The sequence below is a fragment of the Hemiscyllium ocellatum genome, chromosome 1 (assembly GCF_020745735.1).
Source record: "Hemiscyllium ocellatum isolate sHemOce1 chromosome 1, sHemOce1.pat.X.cur, whole genome shotgun sequence".
Classification (NCBI taxonomy): Eukaryota; Metazoa; Chordata; class Chondrichthyes; order Orectolobiformes; family Hemiscylliidae; genus Hemiscyllium; species Hemiscyllium ocellatum.
In genome coordinates this window covers 97,516,306-97,543,468 of record NC_083401.1, presented here as the reverse complement: position 1 = coordinate 97,543,468, position 27,163 = coordinate 97,516,306, and the positions used below count along the sequence as shown (strand labels likewise).

General features: G+C 41.1%; 2 protein-coding genes across 4 annotated transcripts in view; one reads left to right on the top strand and one right to left on the bottom strand.

Annotated features, from left to right (window-relative positions):
- The window catches only part of fryl (furry homolog, like), a 462,166-nt gene extending 455,342 nt beyond the window's left edge, over positions 1 to 6,824 (bottom strand). For 2 of the 3 annotated variants that reach the window (XM_060824340.1, XM_060824357.1), the window contains exon 1: positions 6,657 to 6,824. The gene's annotated coding sequence lies outside the window, so the exon portion shown is untranslated. The remainder of the gene's footprint in view (positions 1 to 6,656) is intronic. The other variant, XM_060824348.1, reaches the window with a different exon arrangement.
- Positions 6,825 to 7,026: 202 nt separating this feature from the next.
- The window catches only part of ociad1 (OCIA domain containing 1), a 31,042-nt gene continuing 10,905 nt past the window's right edge, over positions 7,027 to 27,163 (top strand). Inside the window, exons 1-5 of the mRNA XM_060830895.1 lie at positions 7,027 to 7,492; positions 20,213 to 20,297; positions 21,794 to 21,847; positions 21,937 to 21,984; positions 22,397 to 22,526. Coding sequence (XP_060686878.1) covers positions 7,400 to 7,492; positions 20,213 to 20,297; positions 21,794 to 21,847; positions 21,937 to 21,984; positions 22,397 to 22,526 — 410 coding nt within the window. The 5' untranslated portion in view covers positions 7,027 to 7,399. The remainder of the gene's footprint in view (positions 7,493 to 20,212; positions 20,298 to 21,793; positions 21,848 to 21,936; positions 21,985 to 22,396; positions 22,527 to 27,163) is intronic.

Here is a 27,163-nt window from a genome sequence, read left to right as displayed (position 1 = left end):
CCAACTATCCACTCCTCCCTGACCTATTACCTCCATCCTCACCCCCACTCATCTATTGTACTCTATGCTACTTTCGCCCCCGCCCCCACCCTCTTCACATTTATCTCTCCACCCTGCAGGCACTCTGCCTCTATTCTTGATGAAGGGCTTTTGCCCGAAACGTCGATTTTCCTGCTCCTTGGATGCTGCCTGAACTGCTGTGCTTTTCCAGCACCACTCCAATCTAGAATCTGGTTTCCAGCATCTGCAGTCCTTGTTTTTACCTATTTCTCAGTTCCACCCAAATAATTTCCCTGGATGTACTTCCAGGAACATCTTCCCACAGCACAGCTGTAATGCTATCCCTTATCAAAAGTGCCACTCCCCCTCCTCTCTTGCCTCCCTTTCTATCCTTCCTGCAGCATTTGTATCCTGGAACATTAAGCTGCCAGTCCTACCCATCCCTGAGCCATGTTTCTGTAATTGCTATGATATCCTAGTCCCATGTCCCTAACCATGCCCTGAGTTCATCTGCCTTCCCTGTTAGGCCCCTTGTATTAAAATAAGTGCAATTTAATTTATTAGTCCTACCTTGTCCCTGCTTGCCCTGTCTGTTTGACTCGCTTCTGTTCTCAACTGTACCAGTCTCAAATTAATCTCTTTCCTCACTATCTCCTTGGGTCCCACCACCCCTCCCCCACCACCCCCCAAACCCCATCTTACTCGTTTAAATCTTCCTGAGCAGCTCTAGAAAATCTCCCTCCCACTACAATAGTCCCCTTCCAATTTAGGTGCAATCCATCCTTCTTGTACAGGTCACTTCTACCCCAAAAAAGAGATTCAAATAATCCAAAAATGTGAATCCTTCTCCCATACACCAGCTCCTCAGCAATACATTCATCTGCTCTATCCTCCTATTCCTGCCCTCATTAGCACTTTGCAGAGGGAGTAATCCAGATATTACTACTCTCGAGGATCACCTTTTTAAATTTCAGCCTAACTCTCTGTCATCTCCCTTCAGAATCTCAACCTTTTCCCTTCCAATGTCATTGGTTTCAATGTAGACAATGACCTCTTGCTGGCCCCTCTCTCCCATGAGAACATTCTGCACCCTCCCCAAGACATCCTTGATCCTGGTACCAGGGAAGCAACACATCATTCTGCTTTTTCTCTGCTGACCACAGAAACTTCTGTCTGTACCGCAGACTACAGAATCCCCTAACCCAATTGATCTCTTGGAAGCCGACGTACCCCTCATTGCATTAGAGCCAGTCTCAATACCAGAAACTTGGCTGCTCGGGCTACCTTCCCCTGAGAATCCATCACCCCCTACATTTTCCAAAACAGCAAACCTATTTGAAATGGGTATATCCACAAAAGATTCCTGCCCTAGGTGCCAACCTCACTCACCCTTCCTGGAGTTAACCCATCTATGTGACTGTATCTGAGACTTCCCTCCTTCCTTTCTATAACTGCCATCCATCACATACTATTGCTGTTGCAAATTCCTCATTGCTTCTAACTATCTCTCCAACCGATCCATCCAATCTAATAAGATTTGCAATCTACTGCATTTATGGCAGATATAATCCACAGTAACCCTTAAATTCTCTTTAAACTCCCACATCTGACAAGAAGTACATATCACTGTACTGAAGGCCACTTTCGCTCCTTCACAATCTACAGACCCAGAAATTCCTCTACAAAACACTGCCCCAGGTTAAATTAATAATTATGGCTTAAAATTAAGTTTAATCAAGAGACATATCTCCAAAAACATATAATCAAGAAAGAACCCACTCTAAATCACTACTGCAACCTTTCTCTTGAACACACTGAAAACAACGATTAACTTGGCTGATTCTGTGCTGTGAACTTCACCCAAACAGGTTCCTCCCAAGATCAGTTGCGAATTTCACCGTTTGTTAATTTTCCCAGATGCACTCTGATATCCAATGATACATGAATTCAAACAGCAAAGGCAGTAGTTGTGCAGGTTCTCTCTCTCTCTCTTGCACTGACTTCACCATGTGCTTCCTTTGTCTGTTCTTTTCCCTTTTAAAACTGCTGTTGTTTTGACTTTTTTCCCCAAAGTTCCAAAACAATGCAACAGCATATAAAACAGTAATTACTTCCTCAAAGAATTCTATTAAGTTGGTAAGACATAACCTTCCCTGCACAAAACCGTGTTACCTATCACTGATAAGCTCATTTCTTCCAAACATACATAGATCCTATCCCTCAGTATCTTCTACAGCAGCTTCCCTACAACTGACGTCAGGCTCACCGGTCAAATATTACCTGGATTATCCCTGCTACCTTCCTTAAACAAGAGGACAACATTAGCATTTCTCCAGTCCTCCGAAACCTCACCCTTGTTCATTTATGCTGCAAATATATCTGTTAAGGCCTCAACTATTTCCTCTCTCGCTTCCCTCAATAACCTGGGATAGATCCCATCCGGACCTGGGATAGATCCCATCCGGACATAGCGACTTGTCCATCTTAATGCCTTTTAGAATACTCAACATGTCCTCCCTCTTTATGCTGACTTGATTTAGCATAATCAAACATCTATCCCTAACCTCAACATCTATTGTGCCCCTCTCCTTGGTAAATACCGACTGATAGAATCGCACCCATTTTCTCTGACTCCACGCATAGCTTTCCTTCTTTGTCCCTGAGTGGGCCAACCCTTTCTCTGGTTACCCTCCTGTTCCTTATATACAAATAAAAGACTTTGGGATTTTCCTTCACAGTGTTTACTAAAGATATGTCATGACCCCTTTTAGCCCTCTAAAGTCTTTTCAGATTGATCCTACTTTCCTAATATTCATCCAAAGCTTAGCCTGTTTTCAGTTGCCTAGACCTTATGTATGCTTCCTTTATCCTCTTAGCTAGTCTCACAATTTCATCGGTGATCCATGGTTCCCTAATCTTGCCATTTTTATCCCTCATTTTCACAGGGACATGTCTGCTTTGCACTCTAATCAACTTCTCTTTAAAAGCCTCAGACATATTAATGCTGATTACCTTCAATCACCTGCTCCCAATCCACATTCCCCAGCTCCTGCTGAGTTTTGCTATTGTTGGCCTTTCCTCAATTTAGCACTCTTCCTTTAGGACCACCCGTCTTTGTCCATGAGTATTCTAAAACTTAGGGAATTGTGAACACTATTCCCAAAGTTACCCCCGACTGAAACTTCAACCACCTGGCCAGGCTCATTCTTCAACACCAGGCCCAGTATAGACCCTTCAGAGTTGGACTATTTACATACTACTCGAAAAAACCCTCCTAACATGCTGTGGATCTAACTAGAAAATCAGGCCAACTTTGGATCTGATGATATGTAGTGAGACAGGTTTAATCAATAATGTCAGATTAAAAGAACATCTAGGGAACAGTGACCATAACAAAAGACGAAAGAAGTGTGGCTGCTATAAATAAGGAATAAAATAGAAATTGTTGGAAAAGCCTCAGCAAGTGTGGCAGCATCTGTGGAGAGAAATCAGAGTTAACGTTTTAAGTCAAGTGACCCTTCCTCAGAACTGGTCATAATAAAGTAGAATTTAGCATTCAATTTGAGGGAGAAAAACAACTGTGCTAACTTGAATAAGAGTAATTACAAAGCAATGAGGGTTGAATTAGCTGGATAGGACTCAAAAGGATTTTGGCAAAAAAAATGTGCAGGTTAGTTGAATCGGCCATGCTAAATTGCCCGTAGTGTTAGGTGAAGGGGTAAATGTAGGGGAATGGGTCTGGGTGGGTTGTGCTTCGGCGGGTCGGTGTGGACTTGTTGGGCCGAAGGGCCTGTTTCCACACTGTAAGTAATCTAATCTAATTTAAAAAAAGGTTGAGGAACAACAGCAGAAGTTTAAGAAACTATTTTAGTGGCGCACAGCAAAGACAAAGAAAGAAAGGTTATGAGAAGGTGAGAAGCCAACCATGGTGAACCAGCGAGGTTAAGGCTAGTGTCAAATTGAAAGAAAAACACGCAATGTGCTGAAGATTAGTAGCTGGTAAAATGATTGGGAAAGTTCTAAAACCAACTAAAGACAATCTAAAAGATAATGATGCGGCAAAATATAAACTTTGAACGTGAACTGCCAATAGTTTTGGAAAGATACACTGGCCTTGGAGGCAGTCCACAGAAGGTTCATTAGGCTGAACTCTTGTTTGGAAGAACTGCTTTCTGAAGAGAGGTTGAATACATTGGGCCTGTACTCACTTGAATTGAGAAGAACAAAGTACAACCTTATTGGAACAGATTCAAGTCTTGGGAATTTGACAGGTTAGATACAGAACATATTTCTAGGAACAGAGCGGATAATCTCAGACTAAGGGATCACCCTTTTAAGATAGGGATGAGGGAGATTTTTTCCTCTCAGAGAATGGTAATTTGTATGATTCTTTACCACAGATGACTGTGAGGCTATGCCATTAAGTATATTCAAGGCTGAAACAGACAATTTTTTTAATCAGTAAGGGAATCAAAGGTTTTGAGAATTAAAGCAGGAAAGTGGAGTTGAGGATTTTAACATCAGTTATGATCAAAGAAGCTTCTGCTTCTTTGCATAACGGGGGTCAATGTACATATAACCATTAAAGTAAACAAAATTTTCATATTCAAGTTGCTCTGTCCTACAAGCTGCACCCTATTGTATAAATTAGACATATTCAGCAATAAGGGAACTGAATAACTTTTGAACTGCTTTCAACACAATACAGCATTTCTCTGAAACACAGTAGAAAGCCACGTCATTAGGACGCATATCAGACTCGAGATGAGTGCAAACTGTAACATACAATGCCAACATATTTAAAATGCGTAAATGTTGATTTTCACATCCAATACAACTAAAAAAAACTGATTTTAAAAAAGAGAGTGATTATTATGATCCTAGAAAGTTCTCAAAGCATTTTGCAACCAATTAAATAGTTTTGAAGTGCAGCTGTATAAAAATGTAGGAAATGTAAACCTGGAACTCAGACTGTTTATATTAAAGGAGCTATTTCCAACAGTTGCACAATACAAATCAAATCAAATTGTCGAATATACCTCTTATTTCAAAGGCTGATCATTCAAACATTTTAGCACAAAATTTCTACTTTTGCAATTTATTTGCGTAAGCTGGTAAAAATTATTTGGTGGTTAAAATTTTTAATTCTAAAAATATCTGAGTTATCAGGGCTATGTACTATGGATTTTTCTTTTCTTTGAGGGTGTCTCAGTGGCATTAAACCAAAGTACAAAGCCAACATGCTCCTTTCAGAAGGATACAAATAAAAGGAACTCAGATCATGAAGGGCAAAGAAAACTTAGCAAATTCTATCAAAAACTAAAATGCCATATCACCTTTAACCCCTGAAGTCCCAATAGTCACAGAAAGCCTCAAGTATACAATTATGGCTGACTGAGAGGGGATATGATTGAAATGTATAAAATTATAAGAAGCACAGATAAGCATATGAAGAAACTTTTTCTGCTTGATGGAGAATCAATGACCTGGGGCATGGATTTAAGACAGAAGCTTTAAAGGAAATGACGAAAAACTTTATTACTGACAGCACAGTGGGAATCTGGAACTCAATGCTTGAGGGGGCTATTTAAGAAATATTCAGGTATGCATTTGCGATGGATCAAGTGCTGGGATAAGAATAGTTAGGCGGATGGGCCGAAGAGCCTTTCTCTGTGCTGTAGATCTCTTTGACTCTACAATAATTGACTCAACATCCCTTTCTCCTGGGCGACCTGAATACGGAGGATGTCAGTAGAATGCACTTTTGACGAACAAATTTTATTGTCAATGGATCACGCAATTGCTAAAAGGGAGAACAATAGAAAAGTGGAAACTGAAACTAAAAAAGGCAACAGTGCCTCCAAACTACAACTGTCTCACCATTTCTCTCCAATAGTAAAACACAAATAAAAGCAAAACATGCCGGAAACACGCAGGATTTGTATGCGAAAAGTAGAGTTAATATTTTAAGTCCACAACCATTTGTTATACCACGTTGTATTTCCGATATTATCTTACCATAACATAAAACCGTCTCATACACAATCAGACCGAGGACAGTAAATTCTTGAGACTCACAAATCAACCAAGTATTCAGAATCACACGTACCACAATCAGGAACAGAGCAACCCAAGGACCTGCCGGCAGTCAGGACGGCAATTATTTGCATTTACATGGCAAGAAATCGTCTCAAGTTAGTTCACAGGGCTTTATCAGTCAAGATATGACGGCAGAAATTTGACTTAAAGAAGTCGGTTTAAAGCGCGATTAGAGAAGACGAGAAAGGTTGAGGAGGGGGAATCCAGAGTTGAGATTCGCACACTCCCATCAAAGCCAGATGAACTCTCCCACTCACTTCCCATAAACGGTTTAACCTATGGTCAGGCAATCTTTCTCACACACGCAGACGCACAGAGAGAGAGAGAGTGAACCACACGTTCAGCATTCACAACGAGTAGCTTTGTTCACTCCGGGCCCCAGCACAATCCAGCTCGGCCTCACGCTCACTCTCACGCTCACTCTCACTCTCAGGCGCTTTGTTCACCCTCTTTCCAATAGCGCCTGTGGAGTTCCTCTATGAAGCCAATGGGCAAGACCCGGCCTGCCGCAGACTCTCCCTGGGAACCAACTGAAGTCGGATCCCCGCCTCCCCTACCTGTGGAGCCGCGGTGCTGGTGTCTATCCGAAAGAATGGTACCTGCTCACTCTCTCGAGCTAATCTCTGTGCGACTCTCACTCTGAATCCGCAAGCCCCTGACCGCTGCGTCGCCGCCCGTTTACCCGCCGCTCGCGTTTTTTTTTCCTCCGTGACAACCGGACTCGCTCTCCCGTTAGTCCCGCCCCGGCCTCACGGGATTGGTGCAATGACGTTAAGTCGAACGGCTCGTTGCCGTGAGACCGGCCGCCTATTGGTCAATAATGTTGTCAATAACTCAACGTCACGGAGCCAGCCTGCCATATTCATTTCCGGTCTGTCATTAGTTTACAGGCAAACGAGGAAGTATAGATATAAAACTGAAATAAAAGTGTGAGGTGGAGTCTTTATTTTATAAATAGTTTCTTATTTTCACCTCTGCTGCGTTGTTTGATATGTATTTCCTGATTCTGGCTGTGGTACGAAAGTGTGCAATTCAAAGTGGTTCCATATCTGATCAGATAAATCAGTCGGTGAGAGCATCATCACCTCGGAGCCAGTGTGAATGAGGAGGACTGTGGTCGGCTTAGATATTTCTTCCGACTTGACGGTGCGGACATGTGACCTCAGGTTCTGTCCCCGCTTTTCGTTTCCGGGATCATGGTCGATTTCACAGAAATGTTTCCGGGCCCTGCGCGCGGGGCGATTGTTCGGTAGAAGGTGGCATCGTGCTGTGACCGTTAACGGCGCGAGCTCCCGCGGGGATGGAGGAGGAGGAGGAGGAGCAGCAGCAGCCGCCGCCCGGCCCTGGACACGGACAAGACCCCGGTCCCACAACCCGGCTCGGCTCAATTCAGGTATTCGCTAAAGGACGGGGGGTGGGGGGTGACATTGTGAATCAGTGGAGGCCGTCTGCAGACCGAGATCGGAGAGTCACGTTGTTACTGCCGAGAGCGATCAGCTGCTTCCTCCTGGACGGTGGTGTTTCTCCTGTTCCACCCCCAACACACCGGGGCAAGAGGAGAGGCCCAACCTGATCAGCCGCTGCTGGTACCCCAGTCCTCAGCACCCTGGCATGGCCACCCTCTGTCACCCTGCATGAGGCGCTGGATGTCTCGTCAAACCTCCTACCACTGTTCCAGGCTTCATTCCCCAGAGAGCAGGCCTTTGCTTGTAGTTTCCGCTGCTAATTATTTAGAAACTGGATGGCGATAGAAGTGTGAAGGGAGAGGGGGATCCCCAGCCACTAGCACCCGCTGCGCTAGGGAGGCACCAAAATACTGCTTTTTCTTCTCTTTCTGCCGAAATGGGCAACTACAATATACTACTGACACCAAGTGTTTTTTTTCTTTCGCTTAACCTGCCTTGACAGTGATCCTGCCTTACCTTCCTTCTGATTTAACCTGATCAAGTTTCCCATCTATACGTTCTGTCTCTTTTCATTCAAGTCATTAGGTTTCAGATGAGCTTAGAGCCTGAATCAGTACGTGGGACTATGATGTTGTGTCCATAACAGAGAGTTGGCTGAGAGGGCGACCGCACTGGCTGTTGACATTCCAGGATTTCATTATTTTAAGCAAGACAGAGGGGAAAGTAGAAGAGGTGGAGTTGCATTACTAGTTAGGGAGAATGTTATACTGTCAGAGATCTACAACATGGGGACACACCCTTCAGTCCAACTTGTCCATGCTGACCAGATGTCCTAAATTAATCTAGTCCCATTTGCCGGCACTTGACCCATATCCCTCTCAATCCTTCCTATTCATATACCCATCCAGATGCCTTTTAAATGGTCAATTGTACCAGCCTCCACCATTTCCTCTGGCAGCTCACTCAATCCGTGCACCACCCTTTGCATGACAAAGTTGCCCCTATGGTCCCTTTTAGTTCTTTCCCCTCTCATCGTAAACCTATGCCCTCTAGTTCTGGCCTTCCCCACCACAGGGAAAAGACCTTGTGTATGTACCCAATCCATTGCCTCTCAAGATTTTCTAAACCTCTATAAGGTCACCCCTCAGCCTCTACTGCAGGGAAAACAGCCACCAGCCTGTCCAGCCTCTTCCTGTAGGTCAAACCCTTCAACCCTGGCAACATATTTGTAAATCTTTTCTAACTGTTTTAAATTTCACAACGTCCCTACGAGGGAGGGAAACCAGAATTGCACACAATATTCAAAAGTGGCCTAACCAATGTTAGATGCAACAGCTGTACTCTGACAGGACATACTGGAGGCCCCATCCACTGAGACGATATGGGTGTAGCTCAAAAATAAGATGGTTCAATCACTCTGATAGAATTATGCTACAAAGGAACCTTGATTATCCAGCATTTGGTTATCTGAATGTCGTATTGTCTAGACAAGATTGCAAGATCCCAATGCTTGGCTAAACTGTGTTATCTGGTATTCAATTATCCAAACATTCAATTATCCAAAATACTCCCCGCCCGAGGCATTTGGATAATCGAGGCTCCTCTGTATAGGTTTCCCCCCCCCCCCCCCAACAGCCAACGCGACATTGAGGAACATGGAATGATGCAATAAAAACAGAGTTGTCATTGTGGGTGACTTTAAGTTCCCCAATATTGACTGGGCCTCTCTTACAACAAGAGGCTTAGAAGGGGCAGAAATTAAATGTACCCAAGTGGGTTACTTGGAACATTATGTGAATAGTCCAACTAGATGAGGACCATACCAGACCTTGTACTGGCTAATACGTCTGGCCAGATGACTGGTCTTTCAGTGGGAGAGCATTTTGGAAACGGTGATCACAACTTCCATAAGTTTTAAAATAGCTATGAATAAGGATAAGTCAGGAGTTTGTGGCAAGGTAATAATTTGGGTGAGGGGCAAGTTCCATGAGTATTGGGAAGGAGCTGGGTAGTGTTAATGGGAGGAGTTGTTAACAAGTCCATATTTGACAGGTGGGAATTGTTTAAAGATCTGCTGATGAGTTCAGGACCAGCATATCCTAGTATGGAAGGACAAGGATGGCTAAGTAAGGGACCCTTTGATAATGAGGGTGATTATGAATTTAGTCAAAAGGGAAAAAAGCATATGTAAGATTTAAGTTAAAATCGGACAGGGCCCATGAGGAATATAAAGAAAGCAGGAAGGAACTCGATCAGGGAATTAGGAGAGCAAGAAGAGACATGAAATGACCTTGGCAAGTAGAATTAAAAATAAGGTAAGACCACTCAAGGATAAAGGAGGGAACTTGTGTTTGGAGGCAGAGGATGTGGGCAAGATCCTAAATGAGTACTTTGGATATGGTGGATAGTGAGATTTGTGTGGAGCATGCTAAAATGCTGGGGCATTGTGAGATCCAGAAAGAAATGGTGTTGGGTTTCTTGAAGAGCATTAAGTTGGATAGGTCCCAGGGCCAGATGGTATCTACCTCAGGTTGTTGATTTAGGCAAGAGAAGAGATTGCTGGGGCCTTGACCAAGATCTTTCAATCATCTTTTGCCACTGGAGAGGTCCCAGAGGGCTGGCGAGTAGCTAATGTTGTTCCTCTGTTTAAGAAGGGAAATAGGGATAATTCAGTCATCTACAAACCTGTGAGTCTCACATCAGTGGTTGGGTAGCTATTAGAGAGAATTCTTGTAATAGGATTTACTCGTATTTGAAAAAGAATGGCCTAATTAGGGACCGTCAGCATGGTTCAGTGCAGGGCCTGTCATATCTTAATTGATCATCTTTGTCACCTTGAACTTCAATCAGTGTAGAGCAGTGGATGTTATCTACGTGGATTTTAGTAAGGTTTTTGACAAGGTCCCTCATGGAGGCTCATCCAGAAGATTAAGATGTGTGGGATCCACGGTGACTTGGCTATGTGAATTCAGAATTGGCTTGCCCTTAGAAGGCAGAAGGTAGTGGTGGACAGTTGTTTTCAGCCTGGCAGTCTGTGACTAGTGGTGTTCTGCAGGGATTCATAGCAGGCCCTCTGCTGTTTAAGCAGTTTGAGTTCAAATGTTAAGGAAAAGTATACAGTTAATGACATATCCCTGAACAGCATTGTTGTACAGGGGGAGCTTGGGGTTCAAGTCCATAGTGGCCATGTAAGTAGATAGGATGCTAAAGAAGGCGTATAGCATGATTGCCTTTAATGGTTGGGGAATTGAGTACAATAGTCAGGATATCATGTTGTAGTTTTATAAGATTTTGGTTAGGCCATACTTGGAGAATTGTGTTCTGTTCTGGTCGCCACTTTACAGAAAGGACGTGGAGGCTTTGGAAAGGGCGCAGAAGAGGTTCACCAGGATCTGCCTAGATTAGAGGGTATGAACTATAAAGAGAGGCTAGAAAACCTTGGGTTGATTTCTCTGGAGCGGTGGAAGCTGAGAGGAGACCTGAAATCTGTAAAATGATGAGATGCATAGATAGGGTTGAAGGTCAGAACTTTTTTCCCAGAGGTGAAATGCCTAAAACTAGGAGCCATGCTTTTAAAGTTGGGGGAGGGAGGCGGGGGGAAAAGAGTTCAAAGGAGATGTGAAGGACGTCTTTTTTTTCCCACAGAGTGGTAGGAGTGTGGACCAGGGGTAGTGGTGAAGGCAGATAAGATAGGGCGTTCAAGGGACTTCTTGGCTAAGCAAATGAATATTCAAGGAATGGGGTGATGTCAACAGATGGCACTAGTTTAATATGGTGTCATGTTCGGCACAACATCATGGACTGAAGAGTCTGTTCCTATGCTGTTCTGTTGTGTGTTTAACAAAAACTACATTAGTCCACTTTCCAGCACTTTGCCCATAGCTTTGAATGTTACGTTATTTGGAATGCTCGTCAATAGTCTTTTTAAAGATTGTGAAATTTCCCACCTCAACTGCCCTTTAAAGGCAGTATTCTGGTGGTTACAGTGGTTACAGCTTGCCAACCTGAAATAACCCATTTATCCATATTCTCCACTTCCTGTTAGTTAAACAACCTTTTATTAGTGCTAATGTTTCTTCACATGCCATGTGATCTTTTCTTGTTTAGTAACCTTTTGATATGACACCTTATCAAATGTCTTTTGGAAATTGAAGTGTACCAGAACTACAGGATACTCTTTTATCTGTCTTACTTGTTACTTGCACTCAAAATATAGTCAGTCTAATTACGTAGTTAAACACAATTTGTGTTTTTTTTAACAAAACCTGCCTCTGCCTGATTACATTGTTTTTCTCTGTATCCTTCCATAATCTCCTTAATAATGGATTCTGGCAACATTCCCATGTTACAAATAGCGTATAGTTTATCACTTTCTACCTTCTTTCTTGCATGGAGAAGTTAGATAATTTCTCAAACTGCTGAGGCCTCCAAAATCTAAAGTTTCAGAAGACCATAGCCAATGCATCCACTGTCTGTAACCCCGCATCGTTTCTCATTGGCAATAGTGAAAGATCCTCCCTCCTGTTGACCTCATGATCTTCAAATACTTTTGGTAAGTTTTCAGTAGTGAAGGCAGGCCCATAACATTTGTTTGTTTCCATGTTTACCATCATCAATTCCCCACAATCTCTCAGACGAATGCTAACTATAGCTCCTGTTTTCTTATTAAATACTTGCCGGGGCTCTGTCTGTTTCTGCATTGCTGGTTAGCTTTCTCTCATACTCTGCTTTCACCTTCAGTTTTAAGTCATTCTTTGCTTGTTCTTATAATCTGACTAATTTTTTGACCTGCCACTATTCCTTGTCAGGCTTTCTTTCCATTTGAAGTGATCTTATATCCTCCTCATTCAGCTGTGGATGATGAATATTTCTCAAACAATCCTTCTTATTGGAATAGAAGGTTTTTTTTAAAGGAGTTATTAAATATATCTTTAAAGTTCTGCCACGCACTGTCCTGCCTTTTAACTTAGTCTCTCAGTAGTATAGCTAGCACTAGAATCATAACCTTGTCCTACTCGCTAAACCTTTAGTCAGGTTTAGGACAAGTGTGTTGACCCCACACTTAACCTTTCAAACTAACATAAAATTCTATCATGTTGTGATCGCTGTCATCTAGTGGCTCCTTTCCTTTGAGATTACTGATTAATCTTGTCTTAGACTTCTTTACCAGGCCGAGAATTGTCTGCTCACTGTTCTAGAATGTACTGCTTTCAGCTTGTCCCAAATACACTGTACAAGCACATTTTCTTGACTACGTTTTGCCAGTCTGATTTGCATTATGTGTGGATTCTGGTCACGTGATTATTACAGTACCTTTCTGAAATATTCCATTTTATTTATTTCTGCATAGATTGTAATGCAATGTTACTATGTTAAGAGCTTATAAACTAATCTAACAAGTAATATCCTATTTTTCCTTTTTTTAATCTTCAACCAAACTCATTTGATATCTTGCTCTTTTGACCTAAGGTCATCTCTCAATACTGTATTAATGACATTCTTGATTAACAAAGCTACCCCACCACCTTTTTAAATAGGAATATACAACAGTAGAAGGCATTCAGCTGCACAAGCCTGCTCTACCATTCAGTGAGATTGTGGCTGATCTGTGGCCTAACATGAGGAAAAAGATGATTATGTCAAGGTTTATATATACCTATTACAAAATATCTAGTATTCAGTCAGTTACTACGTGTAGTAATGTGGTACTTAAGTTGCTGGGCTCATCATTCAGAAGCCTCCATTAGTAATTCTGTTCTGATCAGGCAAGGAGGAGAATCAGCTTCCCTCTTTTTAGCACACTCTTTGTCAGTTTTCACAACATTTCTTATTTCAATTGCCATATATCATCACACAATTAAATGTAGTTACTAGACCAGAATGAAGGAAATGATTTTAAGGATTTTTTGAAAGAGGAATTTTACTTGTATTAACCTTGAGGCAAAAACAGCAACATCAAGCAATGCAAAATGGGTAATCCACCTGTCTATTACAGAAGAGGAGTAAAGATTGTGTAGTTTAAAAGTCCTTGGAGACTTTGAAGTGTTATAACTGACGAGGACAATTGTTTAATTGTTGGAAGTAATCTTAGCAGTGGCAAAAAATGTAGATATTCTTGAATTCTTAGTACATGACCATTTCCCCGGTTTACTCGTTGACCAGGTGCTTTCTTCCTCGATGATGAGAGAAGCAGGCAGAGTGAGCCTTCCAGTTCTTATAAATCTATTTTCTTATTCTTTTGCTTCTTAAATGTAACTTTTGAAATGTGACTGTCAGCGTGACTTCAGGATGATATGTTGCCTCTCTGGTGCCAAGATCGAGAATGTCACAGGCACCTGCAAAATGTTTTAGGGAAAGGTGAACAGCCAGATGTCATGGTCCATGTTGTTACCAATGATTTGGGTAGGTGGGGGCTGCTGCTGAAATCCTAATTTAGGGAGCTACATAGGAAGTTAGCAAGTAGGACCTCAAATGTAATAATCTCTAGATTACTGCAAGTGCCACATTTGAATACAGAAATTGGTGGATAAAAGTTCATAAGTACGTGGCTGGAAAAATGGCATAGGAGGTAGGGCTTTCTCGGACACTGGCTTTTGGGAAACTGGCAACTGTTTCAGCCAAATGTGTTGCAGCTAAACATTGGGACTGAATTCCTTGTGAAGCATTTTGCTGATGCTGTTGGCAGGACCTTAAACAAATTTTAAACTTGGCAGCAATGTGGGAATCAAGTGAGAATAGGAGGCCAATACTGTATTCACAAAGTGCTTAAGAGATGCACTGACAGAAGGATAGAGAATAGCAATTCAGTTGGTGTAAGGGATAAAGAAATGAAATCTAAATCAGTGTTTAAAAACAAAATCCTAGAAATCTGAAACAAGTGCAATGCTAGAATAACTCTGGTCTGACAGTTTGAGAAGAGAAATAAAATTAATATTTTAAGTATGGTAAGTCTCCTGTTCAGAAGTTACAAGGTTTAACTCTGGCGGATAGATATTTGGTACCTAAAGTTGACACGGCACTGGGATCAGATGAGATGCACCTAAGGATTTTGAATGGAAATTGCAAAGGCACTGGCCATAATCTTTCAGTCTTTCGAAAGTTGGGAGAGGTGCGAGGAGACTGAACAATTGCAAATGTTACAGCCTTGTTCAAGAAAGGTAAGAATAAGCCCACTAATTACAGACTAGTCAGTTTAACTTCAGCATAGGGAGACTTTGAGGCAATTTATTTGGAAAGAATTTGTAGCCAAATGGAAAAAGATGATTGATTGTGCAGAGTCAGCATGAACCTCTAAAGGAGAAATCATGTTTAACTTGCTGGAGAATTTTGAAGAGGTGACTGATTCAGTGAGGGTAATGCTGTTGTGGTGGATATGGACTTTCAGAAGATGTTTGATACAATACAATAAAACACACTTGTGGCAAGTGTTTTATGCTCCTGGAATATAAGGGTTAATTGTAACATGGATACAAAATTTTGAATGATACAAAACAGTCATCAGTGGATGTTTTCTAGGGTGGAGGAAAGTTTATAGTGGCGTTCCCCAGGAATCAGTATTGAGACTCTTGCTTTTACTATATATGTAATATATAAATGATCTTGATCTTTATGCAGGGGATAATTTCAAACTATGCAGATGACATGAAACTTGAAGATTTGTAAAAAGGAGAGGATAGCCAAATGAACATAGCCAAATTGGTTGAGGAGATGGATAGTTATAGGGCGGCACTGTGGCTCAGTGGTTAGCACTGCTGTCTTACAGTGCCAGGGACCCGGGTTCGATTCCAGTCTTGCGGTCTGTCTGTGCGGAGTTTGTAAATTCTCTCCGGATCTGCTTGGGTTACCTCCCACAGTCCAAAGATGTGCAGGTTAGGTGAATTAGACATGCTAAATTGCTCATAGTGTTCAGGGATGTGTAGGTTAGGTGCATTACTCAGGGGTAAATATTGTGTAATAGGGTAGAGGAATGCCTCTGGGTGGGTTACTCTTCAGAGGGTCAGTGTGGGCTTGTTAGCTGAAGGGCCTGTTTCCACGCTAAAGGGATTCTATAACAGTTATCAGATGAGCTTCAGTACAGAGAAGTGAGATGGTGCATTTTGGTAAGAGATTTGAAAGACAATATAAAATAGGTGTGGGGGAATATAATTCTGAAGGGGATGCAGAAGCTGAGGGACTTTGGTGTATATGAGCACAGATTGTAGAAGGGCAGGACAGAGCAGTAAATAAAGCACATAGTATTCTGCTTTAATACATAGAGAGAGAGAGGAATTCCTTCTGAGGTTAGCAAACTTGTGGAGTTCTTTCCCATGGATGGCTTTCAGAGTTAGGTTGTGAAGTATATTGCAGGTTGAGATAGAGTTTTAATCAATAAGGGAATCAAATGAAGAGGCAGGTAAGTAGAGTTGAGATTTATTGCATCAGCACACTCAATGGGCTGCATGGCTTCTGTCTCCTTCTAGGTCTTATGATCTTCATAAGGGTGTAGAGTACAAGAATAAGGAGGTGATGTTGAACTTTAGTAAGACACTTGTTAGACCTTGGAGAAAGTGAGGACTGCAGATGCTGGAGATCAGAGCTGAAAAACGTGTTGCTGGAAAAGCGCAGCAGCACCCAAGGAGCAGGAGGATCAACGTTTCGGGCATAAGCCCTTCTTCAGGAATGAGGAGGGTGTGCCAAGCAGGCTAAGATAAAAGGTGGGGAGGAGGGACTTGGGGGAGGAACGTTGGAAATGCGATAGGTGGAGGGAGGTTAAGGTGACGAAGAAGGGCTTATGCCCGAAACGTCAATACACTTGTTAGACCTTAGCTGGAATATTGTGTACAGTTCTGTGCATCATGTTTTAGGAAGGATATGCATGCATAGGAAAGACTGGAGAATTGATCTAAAAGAATATTGTGGATGTTCATAATCTGACACCCTGGTCTACTTTTCCATCACTCCTAACATTTCCTCAGTCATGACCCCTTCCCGTCCAATCTCAGTGTAACACGTGGCCATTAAACTCCTCCTCACTGTCTGAGGTACCAAACGTACCTTACACTTCCAGCAGCATTTAACTTGTACTGCTTCAATCTCATCCTGCATTTGTGAGACCAAATGCTTTACGGAACACCATCACTCTGTCATTAGGAACGATTCCGACCTTTCAGCTGCTATCCACTTCAATGAACCCCATTCCACTTACGTTAACGTTTCTGTTTTGGACTTGCTGCATTAGATTAGATTACTTACAGTGCGGAAACAGGCCCTTCGGCCCAACAAGTCCACACCAACCCGCCAAAGCGCAACCTACCCAGACCTGTTCTCCTACATTTGTCCCTTCACCTAACACTACAGGCAATTTAGCATTGAGGATCGACGTTTCGGGCATAAGCCCTTCTTCAGGAACAGCTTATGCCCGAAATATCGATTCTCCCACTCCTCGGATGCTGCCTGGCCTGCTGTGTTTTTCCAGCACCACATTTTTCAACTCTGGTCTCCAGCATCTGCAGTCCTCACTTTCTCCCGGGCAATTTAGCATGGCCAATTCACCTGGCCTGCACATTTTTGGACTGTGGGAGGAAACCGGAGCATCCAGAGGAAACCCACGCAGACACTGGGAGAATGTGCAAACTCCACACAGTCGCCTGAGGCGGGAATTGAACCGGGGGCTCTGGCGCTGTGAGACAGCAGTGCTAACCACTGTGCCACCGTGCTGCCCATTTGACTGAATACAATAGCATGTATTTTTGATAAATGATATTTTAAGCTTTTTTGAGTGCTACAACTTTAAAGAACACACGCATGCCAGTTTTATTCTGTTAAACCGAAAGAAAAAATCAAATCCATATATAAATATAAAAATGCCTACTCCCCACCTACATGCATGTGCATAAGATATATTCTAAAGGTGTGAAATGCACAGAGTTTACTAGAAAGATGAAACAGCAAAAAGGGCATTTTACACAATCCTTAAGTGGCAATTGGAGTTGCAAGCCCAATGTCCGTTCCTAAGGACAAATGGAAGTTGGAAGTTTCGAGCTTCTTAGTTGAAATTGTGGCCAGGCCTCTTTAGTGAAGAGATTTAATGTTGCAAGTACAAATATTGCCTCTTTGCTGCCTGTGAAGATTTTCTGTTCAAGACCGGAGTCTCCCCTTTTGCTGAGTGAATTCTCTCCATCGCAATTCCTGGTGCCAGACTTCCACTGAGCCGCTAATGTGGATTAGTAAGGTGTTAGTTCTCTTCCCCAGCCAGTTTCAATCATACATTATCAATTTACTTCACTTTCCACATAGTAGTACAATTAGTAATACTAACACTAAGGCAATTACCATCAACCTGCTGATCATGGCATTGAGACCTGGTTCCAGAAACTACTGCCATGCATGGACTTTTAGAGACCCATGCAACTAGAAAGAAAATTAGAGGGAATGTTGCTTGCAGGGCTATGGTGAGTGGACTTGAATAGGACTGACTTCATCATTTCGTAGAGAGCTGGCATGTAGACTCCTGATGGTAGAAGTGACCTTCCTCTGTACAATCTCTCATTTGCAGAATTTTGATCTGACATAATCTCTTAATTGTGTCTATAGGAATTGGTTCTATTCGTTATCATGCACATAGACTTTGTAGTTTCACCAGGTTAGTCCCTTATTTTCAGGTACCTCTTGCTTCTAGCATGCTCTTCTACACTCATTTAACCAATGCTGGTTCCTTGGCCTAATAGGAATGGTGGAAAGCAGATAATGCCAGATCATTTAGTTACAGATTGTGGTTGAATACAATTCTGCTGCTAATGATCCCCAGTGTCTCATTCTTGAATGCACTTCTGTTCTGAAATTGTTCTATTTTGCAGGTTGGTAATGCAACATAACACTAGAGGGTGTCCTCGGCAAATAACAATGGAGCTTGAACTTGTATCATGGTCAGTTCTATTAGTTCTGTCATGGTGGATAGACTAATGAGAATGAAGGCATCTATATTCTTTCCCTTGTTTTGGTTCTTGCACCACTAGATGAAAGCCTGTTCTGGCAGCCTTCAAGACCTGATGCTGCTGCTCTTCATACCAAGATGTTGAAGTTCCCTATTCTGTGCATTTTGTGTCCTCACTGTCCTTGGCCTTTCTTACAAATAGTGTTTAGCATAGGAGCATTGCCCCATCAACTGAGGGAATATAGTTGGTTGGAGTCAGTGGATGATTTTCTTGGTCAAGTTTAATTTTGTACCACGTTGGTATGGTGGTCACGCTGTTTCCCATTTATTGGACTGGTCTCCCAATTTTGGCATAAGTTCCCAGACATTAGTATGAAAGATTTTGCAGGTTGAATTGAGCTAGGTCTGCCTTTGCATTGCAAGGTAGTCCAACTGTGGTTCATTCCTTTACTGTTGTAGTGATTCAGTTGACTGATTGGCTTGTCAGGCTGTTTCAGAGCCCAGTTACAAGTTAACCATGTTACTGATTCCCTGCCCCTTTACTCTTTTTTTTCTCTCTCCTGAAGGACAGGTGAAGTTTTTTAAGATGTATGGCATAATTACTGACATTAGCTGCTGATGCCATGTTTTCGTTGAATTAACTGAATTTAAACTCAGCTGCATGATAATCTTAGAACTCATGTCTCTAAGTCGTTAGTCCATGCCTTTGGACTAGCTGTGCTGTGAGCATCAGCTATACTATCATATACTTGGCAGAACTGTCAAAGAGCGCTTATTGCCAATGGATACAAGTACAACAGAACAACGTATTGAAATCAGATCAAAGGACAGATGTCAGGAATATAATTGAATTCATTTCCCTAAATCCCATAAATTTAAATGTTCAGTGAAAAACACTGGGAGAGAAGTAGGGACCAGTATGGTGCACAAATTGCTTGATTCGATATTGGACTCTAAACCATTCATCTATTAACAACTGGGATGACATGGTCGAAAACCAAAAACATGAGTTTCCCCATGATTCTGGAATTATTGCAAACTATACAAAACTACAAATAAGTATTTAATAGTGAATGAATGGGCATAACTGCAACCAATGAATTTTAATGAAGGTCATACATTTGGGCCTAAGAATAGAGCAATGAAATAGAAACATCCCACAGTATGTAAAGTCCTGGTTGGGCTGCATCTAGAATACTGAGTGGTTTTATGCACCGTACCTTCTAAAAAAGGAATGAGTAAAATGTAGATTTATCCAAATGATGTCTACACCCTGTATTCTTAATCTTTAATCCAGTACTCCATTTATCTTGATTATTACCAGTTCGTGATCTATGTACAGTAACAGCAACTCCTACCAACTAAATCTTTTCACACCTTTATTTGTAGCTTTTCACCATTGAGAAAGTAGTTTTCCTTAACAAGCTTCAGAAGTAATTATATTTAAGCCTGCCTGTCTGTGAAGATTTTATTTTATTGAACTGTATTTACAGGATGATTGAGTCCCCTCTATTTTAGATCTTTTAGTCTGTTGAATAGATTAGAAATTTTATAACCTCCAACTGGATTCCATGTTTTAGCTGAATTATGTCAGATATTTCCTCCTCAAGCTTGTTTACAGGGAAGTGGCCTCACATTACTGATAATTAGGTACACAGATTCTTAATTGATCCTGTGACATACTTGGTATGAACACTTAGTTGCACACTCAGCAGTGCATTTAAAAAAATAAATTTGGTTGTTAAATTTTACTTAGTTGGATGAAGAATTAATCCTAACTTTTCTCACTATCTAGAGTCCATTGGGTACTTCATACATCCCTACAGAAGATGAAAGAAGGGTCTTCAGGGAATGCAATCAGGAAAGCTTCTATTATAGATGTACGTATACCTTTTTGGTCAATTGCTAATCACTTGCAGCTGGTCTGACATTTCAAATTTTTTATTTTAGTAGAATTTTATTTATTTCTGTAAAAGCAATGCCAAATTTAGATGTGTTATTGAAACATTTTATTCCAATTTAAAATAACTTCAAGGTGTACTGAATTATGCTTTGGGAGTATTTCTCTGCAGTGACTAGATGAGAGATGCTTTGTAGGTATAAAATATTCCTCGAAGTATAAAAGGTTTGCAGGTACGCATGATTGATATTCAACATATATGTTTTTGCTTCCATCGTGACACTATTGTTAATTAAAACAATTTAACAATGCATTTATCACCAATATTGAATGTTATCATGTACAATTATTCCATCACACCATATCTTTACTGTTTAATTTCAAGGCAACCGAAGATTTTTTTAAAAAACTGTTTTCAGTCTAAACCCTTAAACTGTAATTAACTCTGCTCAATTTACGGTATTCATTTTTCATCCACTTTCTCCTCTTCCGTCCTCTACCTATTTGAATTTAAAGTTAGGTAATAATTTCTGTACTAATTAATAGGAATTGGGAAAAGTTCAATCTGCAAACTGGTGAATCCATGTCTACCCCTCAGTAGTATTTCAGTTTTGGAGGACAAATGTCAGTTTTTGCACAATGATTGTTACACAGCTTTTGAATCAGGTTCTAGGTTTCTGCCCCATACCAGAACCTACAGGACAAGTTGAGAGTGACAATGTAGCACCATACTGAGGAAGCACTCTTGAATACAATCAAAGCTGTGTTGTTCAGAAGAGGTGCTAAACCTAACCCATATTTTCCCTTTCAGAAAACTGTAAAAGACGCGATGACAGTGGATTTCTTCCTGCTGTTCTCGTTCCTTTCTTCACCTCCCCTCTTTTTCCCACCTCCAACCACCAGAGCACATACTCTCGCCATTCCTCATACTGCCCCTCAACCTATATCCTGAGAAAAGTTTATCATGTCATTATTTGTGAAATTTTGCTGCGTATAAATTAGCTACCACACTTTCCTTCATTACAGCAGTGGCTACAATACATCTTAAAAGTTGTCTGTGACGCATTTTGGAACATGTAGAACTTGAGAGACACACTGTACATTTTTTTCTTTCTTTTTGAATCATCTTTTATTAACTTTTCACCTCAAGCTATCCCTAGAACTTTAATGTTTAAAAACAACAGATTCAGACAATACAGTACAAGGGGAAGAATTTCATTTCATTTTAAGATGATCAAGACCAAGTGAACTTTGAACAAATCTTGGTTGCCCAAAACTTTACACTTTTTTTAAAAGCCGTCCTCGAGAAGTAACATTTTCTTTAAATTAATTCATCCAGCCTTGTGTAGAAATGTCTTTAGAAATTTTATTACAGATTTTTTTCATCACTAGAAAGATTTGTAATGTTTCAGAATCACTATTTAATAGTCCTGTAATTCAGATCATTTACTGATTTTGTTCAAATGGTCTTTACAGCATTGCCTTTTTCTGGGATGAGTATGCTAGTAACTCAAGTCCTAATCTCCAGAGGTAACCTTCTAAAGTAATTAATTTTTTTTTTTGATTAGCATTACTGTATTCATTTTATAAGTTACGTAGTTTCTGTACTTCTCTTTTAGGAATCCTTTCGACTTCAACTAGATTTGGATCAATACCTAAGGTTGCATGTAAGTGAATTATTCATTCCTCGAGGAGCAGATAAAAGTAATTTTGAAGTTAATTCGTGTTATTGACTTTTTAATTTCCCTAGTAAAGGCATTTTTCCAACTCTGGTAGAAATAGTTTCTCAGAATGAATCTGTACCCAGTGCTGGAAAGTCTTCAAATATTTGATTTCAGTTTTGCATATATGAATATCAAGCAGTTTCAAATTAAGCATGGACATTGAATTGGCAATGTGACAAAATAAAATGCCTGATACTCCAATAATTAGCTTATGTAATTCTAACTCTATAACACTACAGCCAGTCTAAGTCCATGGTTGTGTAGTGGATACATTATTTGAAATGCTTTTCTCATTTTGGGAACTAAAATAATTAAATTGGAAATCTTCTGTGACTTTTTGGCCCTTCTTTCTCAGTTGCTGGTTTTTGTGGTTACCTGATTGGAAAGATTTCCTACATGAGGACATGCCAAGAGAAGTTCATGAGATTAGAGAATTCGCCACTCGGAGATGCTCTACGGCAAGGACATAGAAGATTCCCACATCCGTCAGTTGCCATTTTAAAATTTTTTCTGCATTTTAGTGAAACTTATTTGTTAGAAAAATATTGCAATTTCTCTCCAGAAAAAGTAGAGATGTACATTAGTATTTTTAGATCACTATTGAATTCCATTGCAAAGTAATGCAAGACAGCTTCTTTATTCGTGGGTAAGAGCATACTGCTTGTTATTTCTGATAACGGCAAGGTACTTCAGTTGCATACAGCCAAACCTTTCTATAATAGGAGCTGACTTTTCCATTTATAGAGTCATAGAGATGTACAGCATGGAAACAGACCCTTCGGTCCAACCCGTCCATGCCAACCAGATATCCCAACCCAGCCTAGTCTCACCTGCCAGCACCTGGCCCAAATCCCTCCAAACCCTTCCTATTCATATACCCATCCAAATGCCTCTTGCATGTTGCAATTGTATCAGCCTCCACCACATCCTCTGGCAGCTTATTCCATACATGTACCACCTTCTGCGTGAAAACGTTGCCCCTTAGGTCCCTTTTAAATCTTTCCCCTCTCACCCTAAACCTATGCCCTCTAGTTCTGGACTCCCCAACCCCAGGGAGGTCCACTTATCCTATCCATGCCCCTCATAATTATGTAAACCTCTATAAGGTTACCCCTCTGCCTCTGGCGCTCCAGGGAAAACAGCCCCAGCACGTTCAGCCTCTGCCCATAGTTCAAATTCTCCAACTCTGGCAACATCCTTGTAAATCTTTTCTGAACCCTTTCAAGTTTCACAACATCTTTCCGATGAAGGAGACCAGAATTGCACATAATATTCCAACAGTGGCCTAACCAATGACCTGTACATCCGCAACATGACCTCCCAACTCCTGTACTCAATACTCTGACCAATAAAAGAAAGCATGCCATACGCCGCCTTTACTATCCTATCTACCTGCGACTCCGCTTTCAGGGAGCTATTAACCTTCACTCCGAGATCTCTTTGTTCAGCAGCACTCCCGAGGACCTTACCATTAAGTTTATAAGTCCTGCTAAGATTTGCTTTCCCAAAATGCAGCACCTCTCATTTATCTGAATTAAACTCCATCTGCCACTTCTCGGCCCATTGGCCCTTCTGATCAAGATCCTGTTGTAATCTGAGATAACTTTCTTCACTGTCCACTACACCTCCAATTTTGGTGTCATCTGCAAACTTACTAACTGTACCTCTTATGCTCGCATCCAAATCATTTATGTAAATGACAAAAAGTAGAAGACCCAGCACCGATCCTTGTGGCACCCCACTGATCACAGGCCTCCAGCCTGAAAAACAACCCTCCACCACCACCCTCTGTCTTCTACCTTTGAGCCAGTTCTGTATCCAAATGGTTAGTTCTCCCTGTATTCCGTGAGATCTAAATTTGCTAACCTTGTTGAATGCCTAACTGAAGTCCATATAGATCACATCTACTGCTCCGACCTCATCAGTCCTCTTTGTTACTTCTTCAGAAAACTCAATCAAGTTTGTGAGACATGATTTCCCGCACACAAAGCCATGTTGACTATCCCTAATTAGCCCTTGCCTTTCCAAATACATGTACATCCTGTCCCTCAGGATACCCTCCAACAATTTGCCCACCACCGAAGTCAGGCTCACTGGTCTATAGTTCCCTGGCTTGTCCTTGCCACCCTTCTTAAACAGTGGCACCACATTAGCCAAACTCCAGTCTTCCGGCACCTCGCCTGTGACTATCAATGATACAAATATCTCAGCAAGAGGCCCAGCAATCACTGCTCTAGCTTCCCACAGAGTTCTCGGATACACCTGATCAGGTCCTGGGGATTTATCCACCTTTATGCATTTCAAGATATCCAGCACTTCCTCCTCTGTAATTTGGACATTTTGCAAGGCGTCACCATCTATGTCGCTACTTACTATATCTTCCATATCCTTTACTGTGACATCTTGCAAAATGTCCATATTACAGAGGAGGAAGTGCTGGATGTCTTGAAACGCATAAAGGTGGATAAATCCCCAGGTCCTGATCAGGTGTACCCCAGAACTCTGTGGGAAGCTAAAGATTGCTGGGCCTCTTGCTGAGATATTTGTTCAATTGGGATGAAAATAGGATAACCTGTAACTACATAGCAATTAGAATATCTAAATTCTGCTTGGTTAAGGATACATGTTTACACTGTTGACAAGTGTTTCTGAGGGTTAATGTGAAACAAAAGTGAAAATTAAGTTTGCATGGTGCCCATACAAGTTCAAGTGATGGGCCACATAAAATCATTAATAAACAGCAAATAACCAATTCATCCAAAGGAAATAATAACATGCATCTTAGAATGGAGACTGTTACTGTACAGTATCCATATCTAGGTTGGATGTAGAACTGATGTAATATTTGTAGATCCAATTAACCTTTACTACCTAATTCTTTTTAGCACTTAATGTATGTGACATCCAATGTATTTACAAAGAAACCATACATAAATTAGCTCATGTATAAAAACTATGCTGTACAATGATCTTAAATGAGAACAATGCCCAAATAGTTTCAATCCTATGAGGGCAATTACGCTGTGCATTTGCATTTCCCTAAACGTGTTCCTGGCTTTACACTATTGCCAATTATATAAAACATTCAAGCCAAACCAACAGCCATAACTTTGGTATTTGATTCACTTTTGGGAAACTTCTGTCAACTGCAGTGTGAGATTTTTAACAACTGTCATGAATGAGCTGAATGCATAATTCTTCACTAATAAATTCCATTACTTATCAATTTTATTCAATTGTACATGTATAGAGATCTCTTTCAACCTCTGAAAACATGGGTGAGAATTTTCTGCCTTGTGCTAGAATTCTGATTTTTCTATTATCCTGCCCTTGGCACCATTGGTCTGACCTCTATATCCTGTTCTCCTTAGTGCTTTGATTTGCTTCACATGTATACAATCCAGCATAGTTTAAATTAAGATTAAAAAATTTCTGGACTTTGATGTGATAGATTTGTTACCTACCTGAGTAGGAATGTGGTGAGTACTTATTTACCCCATAAAAAGAAACATATGTTAATACTTTCAAAGTTTGAGCATTCCTCACTTGCCATGCGTCTATTTAATTTTCTTCTTCATCTTTCTTAAAACCAACCTCTATCTTTTTTAAAACCAAGCAAACTTGTAATCATTTCTTGCTTTGCATTGGTGTCAGTTTTTGTCTGTGCATCCATACAGCACATTTTTCCACATTAGAAGACTAGATGGAAGTTATATCTTCACCCCTGTGTATCACCTTTTACTGTTTTCATCCTGCTCTTAAACTGTGCACCCTCGAAATGTCGTCTACTTGTTAGCCAAAAAATGAAGACTAGTTTAAAGTGAAACCTTCTTGACCCACTTTTGACCATGGAGGTTCAAGTAAAATGATCGCAATCCTCATTTGTAAGATTAGCTTAATCTGACGACCCAACTTCATGACAGAAGTGCCAAGCAGTGACCTTCTCTAATAAGAGACAAGTCTGACCATCATCCCTTGATGGTATTGCCATCATTGAATCTCCCACTAGCAACATAATGGGGTGGGGGGGGGAACCAGAAACTCAATTTGACATAAGTTTTGCTGCTAAAATCGAGGTGGATTATTAGGAAATACAAGAATAAAGTTGGAATTAAATGTTGCTGCTGAATTAATTTACATTTTGAATATTAAAATGTGTTTTTTCATTGTGTCATTGAGTCTAATTCCGTGGATACAATATGACATACAATCATGCAAGTGAAGAAGAACTACTTCACCTTTTAAATTGAATTATGCTGTTGAATGTAGGCCAGACCACTCAAAACATTCTTAAGCAGGCAGCCCATACCATAACTTTGCAATTTGTTTCAGTAAGTGTACAGTGAAAATTACCTGGATTAAGTTAGCGAGGTTGGCTACCAGATTTAAAACAGACAGAAAATTTATTCCCTTAATTACACAATGAAACACAAAGAACAGAATAAAGAACCCCTGCAGAGGGTGGCATGGTGGCTCAGTGGTTAGCACTGCTGTCTCTCAGCACCAGGGTCCCAGGTTGGATTCCAGCCTTGGGCGACTGTCTGTGTAGAGTTTGTACATTCTCCCCGTATCTGTGTGGGTTTCCTCCGGGTGCTCCGTTTTCCTCCCATAGTCCAAAGATGTGCAGGTCAGGTGAATTGGCTATGCTAAATTGCCCATAGTGTTATGTGCATCAGTCAGAGGGAAATGGGTCTGGGTGGGTTACTCTTCAGTGGGTTGGTGTGGACTTGTTGGGCCAAAGGGCCTGTTTTCACACTGTAAGGAATCTAATCTAATCTGAACTCAACCTATCCGGATTAGACTTAAGTATGCTGTTCTGAATATACACAACGGTCCCAATAAGCAAATTCCCTTTAAAAATCTGTAGAAATGGAACAGATGCTTACAGGTTGAAGTTGAGGGCCGGAAAGAGAGAGAGAGAGTTTCTGCACAGCTCACTGTTGAACTTCTCACCAGTTCAGGACTGAACTAAACTGCTCAGCTAGAGATCTGACCACTCCCATTTCATTATACAGATCCTTGCAAGGTTTGTAGCTCAGGTTGAGGTTCAGGATGTAGGTTTGCTCGCTGAGCTGTAGGTTTGATTTCCAGACGTTTCATTACCTGGCTTGGTAACATCATC